Here is a 15,764-nt window from a genome sequence, read left to right as displayed (position 1 = left end):
AATATTTTAACATTATTTTTTACTCGACCTTTTGACCTTTGACCTCATGACCCCAAACTTTCACCAGAGAATCTTAATTGGGTAATACATGTATACACTAAGTTTCAGGTATCTTCAGGCATTGCATAGATATGGGGGAAATAGTGAAATTTTGAACATTTGACCTTGAGCATGTGCACCCAAAAGTTGATAGGCACAACATCACCCCCTAATACACACATATGCCAAGTTCCATTAGGATACCTCAAAAGGTTTTCTAGTTACGCTGTCCACAAAATTCATTACGGACGGACGGAAGGACGGACGGACGGAAGGACGGACAACCCGAAAACATAATGCCTCCGGCACCACTTCGTGGTGGAGGCATAAAAAATCCACACTCTGTGCTCGACCGGGATCCGGAGGACAGACAATTAAAGAGATAACCAGTGTCCTTATGAGATCTGGTGTTGGGTTGGTGTCATGTGCCGATGTGAAAGTTAAAGAGGGGTACAGGGGTAAAGTGGTAGAATTAAGCGACACGTCGGTGAAAAACCTGTCGGCTAAAATGTCCCCTTAGCACACCCTTTTAGCGTCACTTGTAATCTAGTAAGCCACTTAAGCACTGGGTGGACTCATTATCCCTGTCCAAAGCACTTAAACGGTGTCCCCATGACGCAAGCGATCTGAGAAAGAAAAAAAAAAGCCCTCACGGAGCCGACTGGGGAAGAAAATGCGTGAAGCTCGTCATCCTCGAGACCAAAGTCATTGGAAACCTCCTGACATATTTATTCAGTGCTTTTTCACACCTCAAGTGTTGGTGCTGCTAGGTGTATGTGTATGTGCGTACTACGTGTGATTGTGATTGTGTGATTGTGTGTGTGTCTGTCTGTCTGTCTGTTTCGAGTAAAGATTGAGGTTGGGTAAAGACAGGAGGAGCGAGCGACAGATGGATAGAAAGATGGATGGATGGATGGGGGCGCTGTGACAAAGTGGATAAGACTCCTGACTCCCAATCAGGGGACTCGAGTTCGAATCTAGGTCAGTGCTTTGGGCAAGATGTTTTTGTCCACCATGTGCCTCTCGACCCAGGTGTATAAATTGGTACTTGGTAATGCTAGGGTAATAATGAAGACATGCAGGGTCCTCTGGTAGAACAGTGTCAACATTGGAGAGGCTACCCTGGATAAAGAAGTCATTATTACTGTTATTATTATCATTATTATTATTATTGTCATTATTATTATTATTATTATTATTATTATTATTATTATTATTATTATCATCATTATTATTAGTAGTATTATTATCATCATCATCATCACCAAAGATAGAATGAGGGATCAAGGGGCAGATTTGTGTACAGTTGGCTGGCTAGATGGATTGATCAATGTGTTGGTAAAAATGACTCAATAGATTCATAGTTTGATAACACACAATATGGCAAATACCAGACATAGACATGTCTTCTGGGCATAAAAATGTCACTGGTTATGTGCACTACAACTTAACATTTAGAGGTATGACGGAATAGGGTAAAATGACAATATTATGCAGAAATGTTGTGGTTATTGTTATTGTTGGTGTGATTGTCATGGTTGTTGTTGTTGTTGTTTTCATGGCGAATATTGAGTGCAGTTATGAAGATGGGGAAAACTGAGAAAATGAGAAACTGAAAACGGAGCACGGGGAAAATAGGAAGAGGCAGGTTGGGAGCGGGTCTCTCGAGAAAGAGGCATACCGTCCCGTAGCTGGAGAAAGGCCAGAGAATATTGCTCTCAGGGTGTGATGGATTACCCCTCGTGGTCTAGAGTGAAGAGACATCGCTCCGGGTTGAAAAACAAATTAATCACTAAAAAAATGCTTCGTGCGAATTGTCCGCTCAACCCCTCTCTAAACAACAACAAAAAACATGACGATAAAAATAAGCACGCAAATGACATTCTTGATTCCCGCTATCGGGTTATCATATTCCGCTGCTTTATAGTTTGGGATTGCAATGACGTTGACACTCATACGAGCAGCGTTTGGGTTCAGTATCACCTATATCATATGTATATATAAAAGAAAAGTTTCTGACAACATTTCCATCATCTGACGTTTGTTCAGGATATCTGCATTTCCTCTTTCTCTTTCTTCTGTCATCCAAGGTGAAAAAGCGCCATCTTCACTGCACTGACACCTGGTGCTTCCTTATTCCTTTTTGTCTTTTTGCGATATTTTTCATTTTCATTTCATTTCAGTTATTTATTTCCATATCCAAATTATAATACTGTCATAAACAAAATTATTGCAAAGTAGCATTATGCGATTTGTACAAAAAGGTGAAATGCCATGATGCAAATACAAATACAAACAATAGTATAACAAAAGCATACACACCTGCACCTACAAGCACAATATACACGTAAATTACAAATAATTTGATCGTTATGAAATCACTGTGTTGAAATTGTATTAGCTAGTAAGGGATATGGAGGGAACTTGCAAAAAAAAGCAGAGCTTGTACAATTAGCAAGTTCCCTAAGCAAAAAACAAAACAAAATCGTCTTTGCATACGTGCGTATATCCAAATAAACGAATGGGCTTTCCTATTCAGAAGAGATATAAGAGGAAGAAGTGCAAGTAAAGCACTGGGACAAGATGACACACATGATGATAATAATGACAATTAAACTTTCTTGTTAGATAATAATTTTGTAACAAGGAAATTTGATTGTCATTACTATAATCATGTGTGTCTACAGTATCATGTTCAGCGATCTTGACATTGCAGTAGCTGGGGACAATTTAGCCACATTCATAGGCTTTTGAGATGCTTTATGCCGTTATGGACCGAAGCCAAAATTCACACTTGTCTTCTTTTGTACGTAAAGGTTTGATTCACATGCTACGTAATTTTGTGAATAAAAATAATACGTTAATACAAGAGTAATAACAATAATCATAACAATGATACTAATACTGCTTCTTAATAATCGTAGTGATAGTGATGATGAAAATAATAATGATAATAATAACATAAAACTGCAATTTATTTGTCTCTAGCTCAAATTTTGAATCCATGAAAACATTCCTACAGTTCACGCGAGAAGAGTTTTCATATCTTGAGTGAAATATTGACAATTTGCCAACTGTCAAAATATGACAATTTGCGCGCGTCTCTACTTCTCCTGCAAAACGAGCGTAGTATTTCCCTCCCTGAATGAGAAGAAACGGCAATAGGTTTTACTGACTACAGACGTTTCTAACAATTAAAAAAAGGAAGAAAAATCGATTAAAAGATGCCATTCACACAGGTCCAATTTGAGCGTCCGTTTATGAGTGAATTACTTTTTAAAATTCAACTAGGCATCCATTTCTCCCAAAGGCAGGCAGGTGGATTAATGATGAACTCATAAAGGAAAAAAAGTAATTTCAAAATGAGAGACAAACGCGGTCGTGCAAGCCATCAATAGTATGACACTTTGTAAAACAACTTCCCTTTACCAATAGTCACATTAACACGAATGATTTCGTTTCGAGTCGAACTACTAGTTTTCTGTTTTGTTTCAACGGTGTAAGATATGTGCCGATATATTTTATTATATTAAAAAAAATCAATATGTTAATAACGATGTCGTTACCATGTGATACATACACGATGCAATAATATTTCTCTCTTCACCTTTTAGGCACATTATTGCGATATGTGCCGTTGTTGTAACTGCCAATAATACCATCTTGATCACGGATGTTATACTAGACCACGAACCTGTCATACCCAATCCATCATGAAGTTCTACATTGTCTAAACATCGCGTTAGGGAATCGATGGCTGCGAAGGAAACCCAAGTCTTCATAAAGAGGGAGATAGGGAGAGAAGAGGGGGGAGCGGGAAAGGGAGCGCCGCTACAGAAAAAGAAGTAGCCGTCGGATCGAATCAATATCGCACCGCCCAGAGGTAAAGATGAAGACACGACTCCATCTGCGATTAGATATGAAATGCTGTTTTCTTTTAATTCAGTATTGATCGCGTCGCGACAGAGCCCCAGAATCAAGAGGTCCGACCCATCTCTCCCTCTCTCTTCCCCTCCCTCTCTTTTTCCCTCTCCGTAATGCCAGATATCAAATCCCTCCCACTTTATACTTAACGCCCAGGGCCTGTTACAGCAGCGCCCTACATGTTTCACGACGACCTGCGAAAATTCTGGGCTGCACTTAAAGAAGACGCCCATGGATGTTCTGTTCTGGAGCAATAGGAAGTTGTTGAGATTACCTGTGCTCGGTGTTCCCTTACCCCCCCCCCCCCCCCCCCATCCCCTCTATCTCTATGTATCTCTATCGTTCTCTCTTCGTCTTATTCTTACTAGACGGTCCCTTTCGGAGTCTTTTCTCCACATCAGCGACAGAAACAGCCCTAAGCAACCGGCAGCAAAACATCGCCGGAGCATTGCTTCTGATCAGAAGAGTAAAGAAGGCCGACTACCTGTTTTAGAGTGTGCAGCCCTCTTTTTGCGGGCACCCCAAATCCTCACGACATAATTCCATCCACAGAAAGCCGAGGGCAACAAAACAGAGAGTGTTCATTTTCTTCTCTTTCCTCTCTATCAATCTTCCTTATCGCGAAGCAAAAAAAAGGTATGATCCTGTTCTTTCTTTCAACTTTGTTCCCTTTGAACTTTCAAGGTGCTCTTTGATATTCTAAATGCTCAGCGACAATATTATCAAACAGATTACACTAACACTTGGAGGCGAATGTTGAGTTCCAGAAGAGTCATCAATGACATTTAAAATTAGTATATTCCCTTTCACCACCATTCTTCTCCTCCCTCCTTATGTTTCTTGAAACAATAAAGAGTAATCTTTTAACCTTTAAAGTATATAATGATGAAAACAAAAGACAGAGGAGTAACATCTTTTTTTTTTTTAATGGAGGCCTACAGTATTGAAATGGATTGAAGTTAAATAGAATGACCCTCAAAGCGATTGCCCTTTGACGTAGTATTGAGAACCTAGTTTAGGTCCTTGTAGTTTTTGTTTTATTGTTATGGTTATACAGTTATCGTTGGATGTGATGAATACGTGTTTTCGGGACAGACATCGTGCTATGGAATACAAGCACACACACACACACACACCCTCACACACACACACATCCACCACAGAAGCCACTTTCACATTACACTTGTATTTCAGGGCTATACGAAACAGTCTTGCTTAAATGGAACACACATGGATCACGGTAAAACTTCCCTACGGCATCTTAAGGAGGTGCGTGATTCCTCCTCCTCGCTCGGACACAATGCTGTGTCAAGGAGAGGAAAACAACCCCTTTCATAAACTAAAGCCAAAACATTGTTCTCAGGAGGGTTCAAAATTCATCTCCTACCATTTGGAATTTGCTTGCAATACACATCGAAAGGGTCTGGCTAATGCGATTTGTCAGGATAGTAAGTTGTTTTGGAGCATTTTTTAGATCAAGAGTGTAAAAATAATTTCGCATGGGCATCTAGGACTTTTATCCCTGTAGCGTCCTCCCCATTTAGTAGTGGGTAGGTGGAACTTTACGTAAATGATCGATTGTGCCATAGCAATCGTATTTTCCAACAAGCTGCATGTGATTCACTTTGCCGATCATCGATACTCGATTATGAAAAAAAAAAACCGTTAGCAACCACAATCGGGCATGCTCTGAGAGTGTAGTACTTCCGGCTAATCTTTTTGTTTAATATTTCGCATTTTCATCATCACCCAACTGAAATCGTGTTATTTCTGCCTTCTTTCACACATTTCTTATGCATAACTATTATGTGTACATTTTAGATCAAAAGTGGACGGTTCTGCAGGCGTATGAGAACTATGTTATCCTTTAAAGAAATTGTAAGCAAAACGTACTTAGAGGTCTACTGTGTGACGTTAGGCGAAGCGAGACTATTGGTCCTTCACTTCAGCTCGATTGTTATTAGAATATCAATCGAGCTGAAGTCCACGTTTCCTTCAAAATGTATGATCGTATCCTTTCGGATTATCATCAACAAGTGCCGAGAAAGAATATGATTTGACTACTGGCCATTAATCACAACTTTTCTATTTCTATTATAAAATGGGCTCTAGAATCTCTGCAATCTGATTGGTCAATTATCATGCATTGATTTTTACTAATCCACACTGTGCCATGCGTCCGGTAAAATCTGAACGCATGGCTCAAGCCTTGTATAGTATTGTAGGTGTACTCGACGCATGATGGGGAAATGGTTACATTTCATGAATCTATGGGCCCGTTTTATAAAACGAATGATGCACAGGCCTATTTCATGGATCAGTGGATGCTCTCGTTTAAATTTGGAAGCAGTCTAAAACCCACTCGCTGCATGGGCTCGAGGGTTTAAACAGATCCGCAGTTAAACTCGCGCATCCAATTCTCACCGATCCACTCTGTCCTGTGCATCATTGTATAATGATAGACAGAAGAGAGATCATCACTAAGGTTACGGGGATCAAATACAGGGCAATGTCTTCATCTATGAGCTTGAAAAAATAACATCATCGTATTTAGTTGCACCATAAATTCTCAGAAGGTGCACGTAAATTCTCGGCGCTTTATCAACTCACTTTCTCCAGTACACTTTCCTGATCATTCGTGATGCGAGTTCATCCAGTGCAATGCACAAACAAAGCCCCTGGTTCTTATGATATCATCATCAGACTTGCTCGGGCGATCACTTTCAGAGAAAAATTGAATTATCTTAGCCACGAGCGCTTCCATCTGCCTTAAAATATATATACTGAAATATTAGGGCAGGAAAATTGCGAGAGTTTTGGCTATACTCCTTTCTAAACATGGGCCTCACTTTTGAAGCTAATCAGAGTTGAATCATTTTGTAATCAATGTGCTTATCTCAGTGCGAACCTAATGTCGTTTGGACGTGCGCCTCGATGTCTCGGCGCCTCCTCGCGTGTGAGAGCTAAGCAGAGATGTCGTCTGTAGACATAGTAGCAAATTTATCAACAACCACAAAAAAAAAAAAACAAACAAACAAACAAACAAACAAAACTACCAATCCAGAAATAAATATATACATGTTTTAAGCCGCGGGGTCCAAATGTCGTTGTCCTTGAAACAGCACTGTATAACTGGAGGAGATGCTTTTCTCCTGTTTGTTTTACATATTTCATTTCCGCTTCTCATGTATGCAGTCTTTTCAAAAGAATTAGGCACAATCAAAAGTAACAAAAATATCGAGCTGAATTTAGCTTGATTTCCCAGAAGAAGTTGAAAATGTATGGAAAAAAACGCAAGTAACAAGCTACTGTAAGTCAAAGACAATTGTCAAACTGGATACAGAGAGAAAATCACATAAATGATTGAAATAAATACTAAAATGCATACATATCTATTCTATAAAGTTTTCTTTTGTCTCTTCATCTTATATCTAAATTCAAATTACAATGGATTGCACGATGTATCATTTTCTTTTTTTTTTCTCCATATCGAAACACTGGCTTGCCATTGATATGGAGACTATTACTTCATTTATTCATGAGGGTTAGTCTTTGGAGCCCTGGAGTTTTTGCCAAATGCTGGCTTAACCTCGCATGGACATGGCGAGAAACCGTTATAAATTCGAATCACAGAAACAAAATGTAAGGCAAAGGATGCAATAAAAATGCCTCACTACGATTCGTGGCCTTACAGAAGAAAGCGCAACAGGAAAATCATTTTACTTAAGGATATTCATAAGCTAGTCGATTTGGTGCGAATCCGAGACAAGTTGTATTTCCACGGGGCACATCCTAATGTCATTCATTATCAATTCAGGGCGTCGCTGTCGAAGTGGTTTAAGACAATTGACAGCAGGCATTGAAAACGAGGGAGGCGGATGACGTAAAAAAAGTGGATTATCATGCAAATGACGTGCATTTGAAAACCGCCATCTAGTGACAACGCTGGGGTTGGCACATGCGACCTTAAGTGGAAAAAGGACTTTTAATAATTCAATTCTGCTATACCAATCTTATTTTGGAGACGGATGCGGTCGACATGCGCGATCTCGACATGCGCGATCAAGCATATCCCACGATAAGCTCAAAGACCAAAGAATTCTTAAAGCGACAGGAATCCTCGCCTTTTTTTTTTCTTCCAATGCATAAGGTGCAGATTCTTAATAAGAATGCACTGAAATTATTAGGTCAGTGCTCCTAAAAGTAGTAATAATAATAAAATTAAAACACAAACAGCACAAATTCAGGTACAAGTTTGGAGCGTTTGATTGTCTGTTACATCAGATTGATAAGATAATAGAATATCAAAATCACTAAAAAATAAATAATCTAACTGCGACACACGGAACTTGGCATTAACAATGAATCTCTATTTTATCAAGTCATTACTTCAACCATCGCTCACCGTTTATATAGGCAACGTACAGTTATCATTTTATCGTTGGCTACTATATCGCATTGGGTATTTGCTTTTTATACTCTTGACTATCACTATAGATTATTCAAAATTGTATCTTACATTCTCTCAAACAGAGTATAGTATGGAATATACCTATGTACAATGTACATTTGTTTGGGTATCAGCTGATTACTTTGTCATTTATATTATATGATTGTTGTCAACACTTATCTTTGAAGTAAGTGAAGGTATGCAAACAACAAGTTTGCGGAAGGCTACGAGGAATTATGAAGAGAAATTGGCCAGAGCTGTAGTTTTGTTGTAGAAGTCTCTCATTCGTCCCTGCTATGTAAGAGTCGATGTACTTTCTTCCTACGTGTTCTCCTATGTGGAGTAAGGTCACTTCAGCAATGAAATTTCATGTTTATTCTGGGTCGTGAGGATCCTGTGATGCAAATGTCATTGAGTGATGCTGTCACATTCACATGGTCGAGGTTCCCCATCCCCTCCTCCCCACCCCCCCCCCCCTTTCTCTAAAACGTCACAGTCATTCCATCACTCGTGGAAATGAAACCCATGAAACATTGGACAACTTCATCCTCATTATCATAATCATTCTTCGTTTTTTTTTCGTTTTCTTCGCTGAAACTCTCGCAGATTATCCTTGCGTTTTATCTCGTAAATTTTGAAGCTTTTTTTTGAATAATATTATGGGGAAACCTATAGCTAAATCTCCGTTATTTCAAGATGTTTATCTTAATCTGAAGTATGATTCTTCGCTACCAAGAGTCAGCAAAGACATTTTGGTGCGTGAGGGAGACGGGGGGGGGGGGGGGGGGGGCTGCCTGACCATCTGCCTGATTGTTTCGGATGAAGGTCCAGACAACGAAGAGCATGGAGCCCGTCTCTGCCCCGCTACTCCTCGCCAACGTACATCGTGTCCGAAATATCAAAGTGCACGCCGGAACGAGACGCAATATTTGAATTACATCGGCCAGCTTTCAATACGCTGAAAAGCAATTAGATGCGTTATAGGATCAGCGTCCAAATCCTAAGCCCCCCTCTTTCTCTCTAACAATCTCCCCCCTTTTCTGTCTTCGTGATAGCATTTATATTGGTAACCTTATGCCCCTTACAGCGATATTGCTTTCAGCTCCAATCCCAGGCTCTATACCAGTTTCCCGCCGACAACGTTTTAGTCTCGCCAAAGAGGACGGTTTTTTTTTTCAGCCTACGATCGAGGAGACGATGTTTTGCAAATCAACCCCATTAGGGGTAAATTGTTAAATTGGCAATATTACATAGCTGACAAACATAGCGATCATCAAGCAAACGTTTGACGCGGACGCACGAAAATTCCCCCTTTTCCTCTCATCTGTAGTTTCCTTTTGCCCCCCGGTTTAGCATGCGGGGCACCACGCGACGCTCTTGGATCGCCGGCTGGTGACAGAGACTGGGCTCTGGAACAACATGCTCTCATATGAACGAGGCATCGATTGATCGCATTCGAGAGATGGGCTTTGAAAGGCACGAAAAGCGAGAGATAGGGATCAGGGATAGATGGCGGGAATCTGGTAAACTGAGAGAGAATTAGAAGAGAGAAAGAGATAGAGAGGGAGAGGGAGACATTGGGAGAGAGAGAGGGGGGAGGGAAGGAGAGAGAACGAGGTGGAAAGAGAGAAGAGAGGGAGAGAAAAGGAAACATATAATGCTAGACCAAAAAGTGCTCCGCAAAAGGTCACGTTCAAGCAGAGTACGAGGCCACGATGTGCCGCGAGGATTTTCAGCATCATAGGGAGCTGGGTATGATAGGCGGCACCTTCCAGGTAGCAACGCTCTATACCCCCCTTCTCTTCCTCCTCCCCCATCCCCCCCCCCCCCTCCACCCCAACCAGACCAACGACCGGCTATTCCCATCTACTCTGGGGGCTGGTCAGGTACAAGTGCAGCGGCTCAGTTCATCTTTTCACCGTGTGGCGCGGGGCTAACATCCCCTCCAAATTTGATCTGTAGCATGTCAATGGTGAATCACTCATAAACCAATCAATATCTCATCTTCACCTTAATGCACTTCAAGGTTAACGGACTGCGTCTGAGCTGGCACGCTGAATATCAAAAGACATGACGGGGGGACGAGATGAGGAAGCTAAAGCAGCAATAAAGGAGAAAAAAAAAGGAGGGGAGACCGGAGATTGAGATGCGAAGGAAAATGAGGAGCAAAATATAGGAAGCAGCCGAAAAAACAAACTTAAAGAATAATTATTCCTCGGGCTGAATGCGGGCCGTAAAATGTGTGACGACAGTATGAAGGCTGCACACGCGCCATTGCCATCCAATGTCAGCCCAATAAAAAAAAAACCGCGCCGAAAAAGCAATTGATTAAACACATGGTAGAAAGGCTAGAGTCTCTTAAGTAATAATGCATATTATTTGTTATGTACGCGTTGGTAGTAATGAAATGAGCCGCTTTATTGATAGCAGCACGCGCTATAAGCTTCTAATCTAGCACTTTGAATATGAGTGAGGAACTAAGGAGAGAGATGAAAAGAGAGAGAGAGAGAGAGAGAAAGGGAGAGACAGACATGCAGAGAGAGAGGAAGAGAGGGAGAGTGAGAGAGAGAGAGGAGAAAACGGATGGGAGAAGGAAAAGAGAGAGAGAAGGGTAGAGATAATGAAGAAGAGATAGAGAGTACAGCAAAGTTTTGCGCATCATCACAGAACTTGGGAGAACACTTAAGAACACGTTAGGGAGTTCGTCGTGTGCTCTTATTGCGTCGACGGCAAAATGAGCAGAAAGCTTAATGTGTAATAATTAGCGAAGTAATTGCTCCTTACATTATTATAACGTTCGCGTCACTTAACCTCGTCGTTAGCTGATGTGACACTCGCACACTTGGTGGTGTCTAATGTCTTTATCATTATTGCTTCTTGAAGACCGGTAATTTCCTATTTACTCATCAGCATTAAGAGTAGGAGGACACAGCCTTAAAAACATCAACAAAATAGATTCACACTCGGCAGTCTAGTCTCTAGAGGAGTTCGTCTTCAAAGTAGAATTACGACGAATTCTCTTTTAGCTGTTTAGCCGATGATTTATGACATAGTTGTGACGTCATTTGCTGCTCTTGCTAACATTTTCTTCACGTGTTTTGATTGTCGTGAAAAGTCCGGTTTTCAAAAAGGGGAAAAACGCATAAGAAAAAAAAAATCGATATTCATGAATCTTACATTCTGAATAAGTTTGTGTGTATGAGTTACTTTCGTGTGTACGATTGTGTGTCGTGAGCTTGTGTATATACATGTAGTATCTGCTGGGCTGAGAGTCGATGTGCGTGCGTACGTGTAAAACGGAAACTAACAAATCACGGGGACGACATGTAAAACACTTGTGATGTGAAACTTGCACAGAGAATATGTCTGTGTGTGTATCATGTTGTGAACGTGTGACGTACTTCGTGTGTGTGCATTTGTGTGCGCCTGTAAAACAAAAACAATGCGCTCGACGATGCTACGTCGCCTTAGTGACCGACTGTTTGAGCACGTTACCTTGGTGACGAACCGAGCAAACATTCCTGATGGGTCAAAGCGTCAGACACACGCGAAGCCTAAAAACGCGGGAAAATCGTGAAAGACGAGACACGAGATATAATGAAGCCAGAGTCACCCCAATCATAATGTAATCCCACGCCTGTCGAGCGGAACGGCAATACAGTACATTTGGGAGGTAAGTGATCATAACCCTTATGTACCCGGAAATAATGGAGGGGGGGGGGGGGGATAGGCGTAACAAAGACGTTTCACATCGAGGGAGGTTTTATAGTTGAATTCGTCCAGTCAATGTCTAACAATGAACTCTGCACTTTGCTCCTTTCCACGCAGATTTCTTTGTCAAATTGTCCGGGAGAGCAAGTTGGACATAAAAGGAACAAAATATCATATATTAAACGCCATTGAAAGCGATCTTTCATCCCCTCCTCCTCCCCACAACCTCTCTCACATACCTAGAAATACAGTATTAGAAAAGTTCGTCAAGGGTTTGTGTTTCCATTGATTTCTTTTTTCGACATTCTGGGGTAACAGAGCGATTTTTCTGTTGGAAAGTCGATATGAGAAAAAGATATCGAAAAAAAGATTGTACCACAGTGGTGGGTGACGAAAAAAAAAAGAAGCTAAAATCTACTAGAAAACTTTACTTGCATTGACCTCGCGGATTCTGAACCCCTAAATGAAAGGCTCCGGTTGGAAAGTTGAGAACCTATTCTCTAGCAGCAAGATGATTAAGATCTTAAGAACTATAATCGTGAGGGTATAATACGACCACTTCTCCTAATCGAAATGTTATTACTGTCTAATGAAAATTATAATCACAGCGACAATAAGTGCTCTTTTTTATCATCACTCATGCCGCCTAACGTCAACTAATGATCAGATCGACTGTTGCGTCACTCGTACTCGTGCGGCATCATTCCTACTACATCTTTCTTAGTTTAACTTTGCCAAACCCTCAAAATGTAGGACATTTCGCGTCGCGGGTCAGTTGACAACAGAACGGAACACGTTTTATTGGTCGGCTTACATCAATTCGTCTTTCATCATCACAAGGGTATACATTCATCGCCTTTATTTGATTGCCGCTGAGTACATCTTTTTGTGTGTGTGTTTCTTTGGGAGTGTGTACGTACAATTGATATCATGAGATCAGCAAGTGATGTGAATCCGCGTGGAACTGAAACGGTGAACACCTATAGACGCGTCAAGACGATTGAGTCCAGGGTGTAACCTTAACGCATGTCCTAAAACTCTAAATCGAATTGTGTTTGAGTGCTTCTCTCTCTCTCTCTCTCTCTCTCTCTCTCTCTCTCTCATCTTAATGGATACGTCACAACACAGAGAGTACAGTGATATTTACTATTAGTTCAAAAAGAAAATATCGTCTTGTACATAGCATTTACGGGCACTGGTTTCACATTATTAAATAGAGCCAAAATCTACACCGTCTAATTAACTCAAGAGTAGTTGTCTGGAGAAAACCCGAGAACAGCTGTCTTTATACGTATTGTCGTCATTTACCACCAGTCTTAATAAATTGTGGCTATTAAAAAAAGTACCATGGTGGGTGACCAGTAACTATAAACGCTTGCAGTAAAGCAACGCAGAAAACCAACATCGAAAGATAAGTGAATTTTCCTGGCTAAAAAAAAAAAAAGCAAACAAACAAAAACAAAACTGAATTGGTTTCAATGAAATTAGTAAAATCTGTATTTCGAGAAGGTTGTTCTTTTTGGCCTTGGTGGTGGTGGTGGTGGTAATGGTATTGACGGTGGTGGCAACAGTGGTTGTGGTATTGATATTGTTGGTGATAGTGGCAGTGGTAAAGGTAATGGTAGTGGTAGTGGTAGTGGTAGTGGTAGTGGTAGTGGTTGGTTTTGGTGTGTAGTGGTAATGGTAGTGGTGGTAGGGGCGCATGTCGCAAAATTTCTATCGGCTCTACCGGAAGCAGAAGTGGACGTCACTGGATGGAATGTTCATGTTCTATCTACAACAATGCGCAGGCGCAGACGCGAATGGGAAAGTGATGGGTGATAGTTCACCTTTGGGCGCAAAGCCTTTGACAGAAGTAAATGATGGATTGCTTTTGCACGATCTAATGTAGCTGAATATGGATGAGGAGATAAGTTGAAGTCAATCGCTCCACGCCTGGTCTGTCTCCCGCTATCCCCCCTCCCCCTTGCATTTACGGCACAATAATCATGGGTGTTATTTTCTCCCCTCCATCTGACGAAATGATTACAGTATTATTCGCTGCCAGCATTTTCCCCCTTCTTCTTAAACTAACAGTGAAAAAGGTATATATCTTTGGGATAGATCAGGAATGACAGCAAGATTTTGCACCGTGCATGGGGAAATAAAAGTGAAATTTATGTTGTAGCTTGCGCGAATGACGTCAACAGTCATCCGTGCTCGCAACAGCTAGAATACGCCTATGGAAATGAGATTTGTGAAGGACGAAGACATATCATTACACATTCGTCTTTTATGGATAACGTTCTCTCTATCTACACATAGAACACAGAGAGACACAAACACACACACACCCATCTGTCTATCTACCTACTAAGTATTTAAATATTGATATGAATATAAATTATATGTATATGTATAGAACCTTGTATGTATATGTTTCAGAAACGGATTTTAAAGGATAACATTAATTTCATATTCTTGATATGAATTCTAACCTGTTTGCTGTTTACTTTCCTGCCGGCAAAATGGATCGTTTTTATGCCACTTTAATTTGTGTGTGTGTGTGTGTGTGTGTGTTTTCTACTCTTTTGACATGTATTTTCCATCAAAAAAAACCTCGCAACTCATTATTAAATGAGCCTCTTTGGAATTATTTGGATGGTGAAAGATCAACATTTTTCGCACGAGAGCCTTGAACGATAGAAAGGATTGATAACGAAGTTCGTAGTGCCACTTCGCGCATGAGCAGAAAAAGGTCTTTTGAGATAATAGGCCTGTTGGTTTTTTTAAGTTCGCTGAGATAAACATCTGCGATATACTGATTATTCATGTTAATCCGTATAAATGTTGCTTGCCAGCACATCCATCTGACATCAAGCTTTGTATTTATTACTATTAATGGGGAAAATGTTAATGCATTCAGTGCAAAACAATGAAATGGATGCTTCCCAAAGTGTACGCTGATGGGCCATTCTAATCACCTGGTCCAGGCAGATTATATTCTTTGTTTGAAGGTATATTTCATAAATTGTTATGTCGGACAAGGTTATGCATTATCGCTTTGACAACGAGTGAAAGTGCCTAACCAACTGGGAAAAAAAAAAGAAAGGCCACCACAGACAACATATACGGTGCACTCCCGTTACAACGGTTACAACGAAGTTTTTTTTTTTTTTGTTTCTTATTTTGGTTATGACGAAATTTCGATGTAACGAAAGAAAACTGCAGGTCCGTAGGACTTCGTTGTAACGGGAGTCCACTGTACCGTATACCACAAGGTGGATAGAAGGAAAACGTAAAGTTTGGCTCACCTGACGAAGTTGTGCCTGTGGGTGTTGTAGCTCCCCAGAGCGATGAGAACGCCTTGGCCGAGCGAGTAGGAGAAGAAGATCTGAGTGGCTGCATCCATCCATACCTGTGGTGTATAGATGTTGAAAATACGGATGGATATGAGTTAAGTTCTCAAACATCACCCAGTTTATTTACATAGAATCAAATTTGGATTTCAATTTGATTTCATCTTTTCTTTTTGCCAGAGAAATCCATGCGCATCTCTATATAGTATAAGAGGTGCATGGGATCCATCCATACCTATGGTGTATAGATGTTGGAAATACGGATGAGGAGGAGCCAAGTTCCATCCTATCAAGTTGAGATA

The 15,764-nt window shown here is 40.7% G+C and overlaps 1 protein-coding gene across 1 annotated transcript in view; it reads right to left on the bottom strand.

Moving 5' to 3' along the window:
• LOC139745315 (sodium- and chloride-dependent GABA transporter 2-like) overlaps nucleotides 1-15,764 on the bottom strand; it is a 92,676-nt gene that overhangs the window by 22,354 nt on the left and 54,558 nt on the right. The window contains exon 7 of the mRNA XM_071655714.1: nucleotides 15,418-15,521. Coding sequence (XP_071511815.1) covers nucleotides 15,418-15,521 — 104 coding nt within the window. The remainder of the gene's footprint in view (nucleotides 1-15,417; nucleotides 15,522-15,764) is intronic.

This window comes from Diadema antillarum, unplaced genomic scaffold (assembly GCF_040938485.1).
Source record: "Diadema antillarum isolate AM-2024a unplaced genomic scaffold, OU_Dant_1.0 seq00001251_RagTag, whole genome shotgun sequence".
Taxonomy (NCBI): Eukaryota; Metazoa; Echinodermata; class Echinoidea; order Diadematoida; family Diadematidae; genus Diadema; species Diadema antillarum.
Note: the sequence above shows the minus strand (reverse complement) of the source record. Positions and strands in the feature narration are given on the sequence as shown.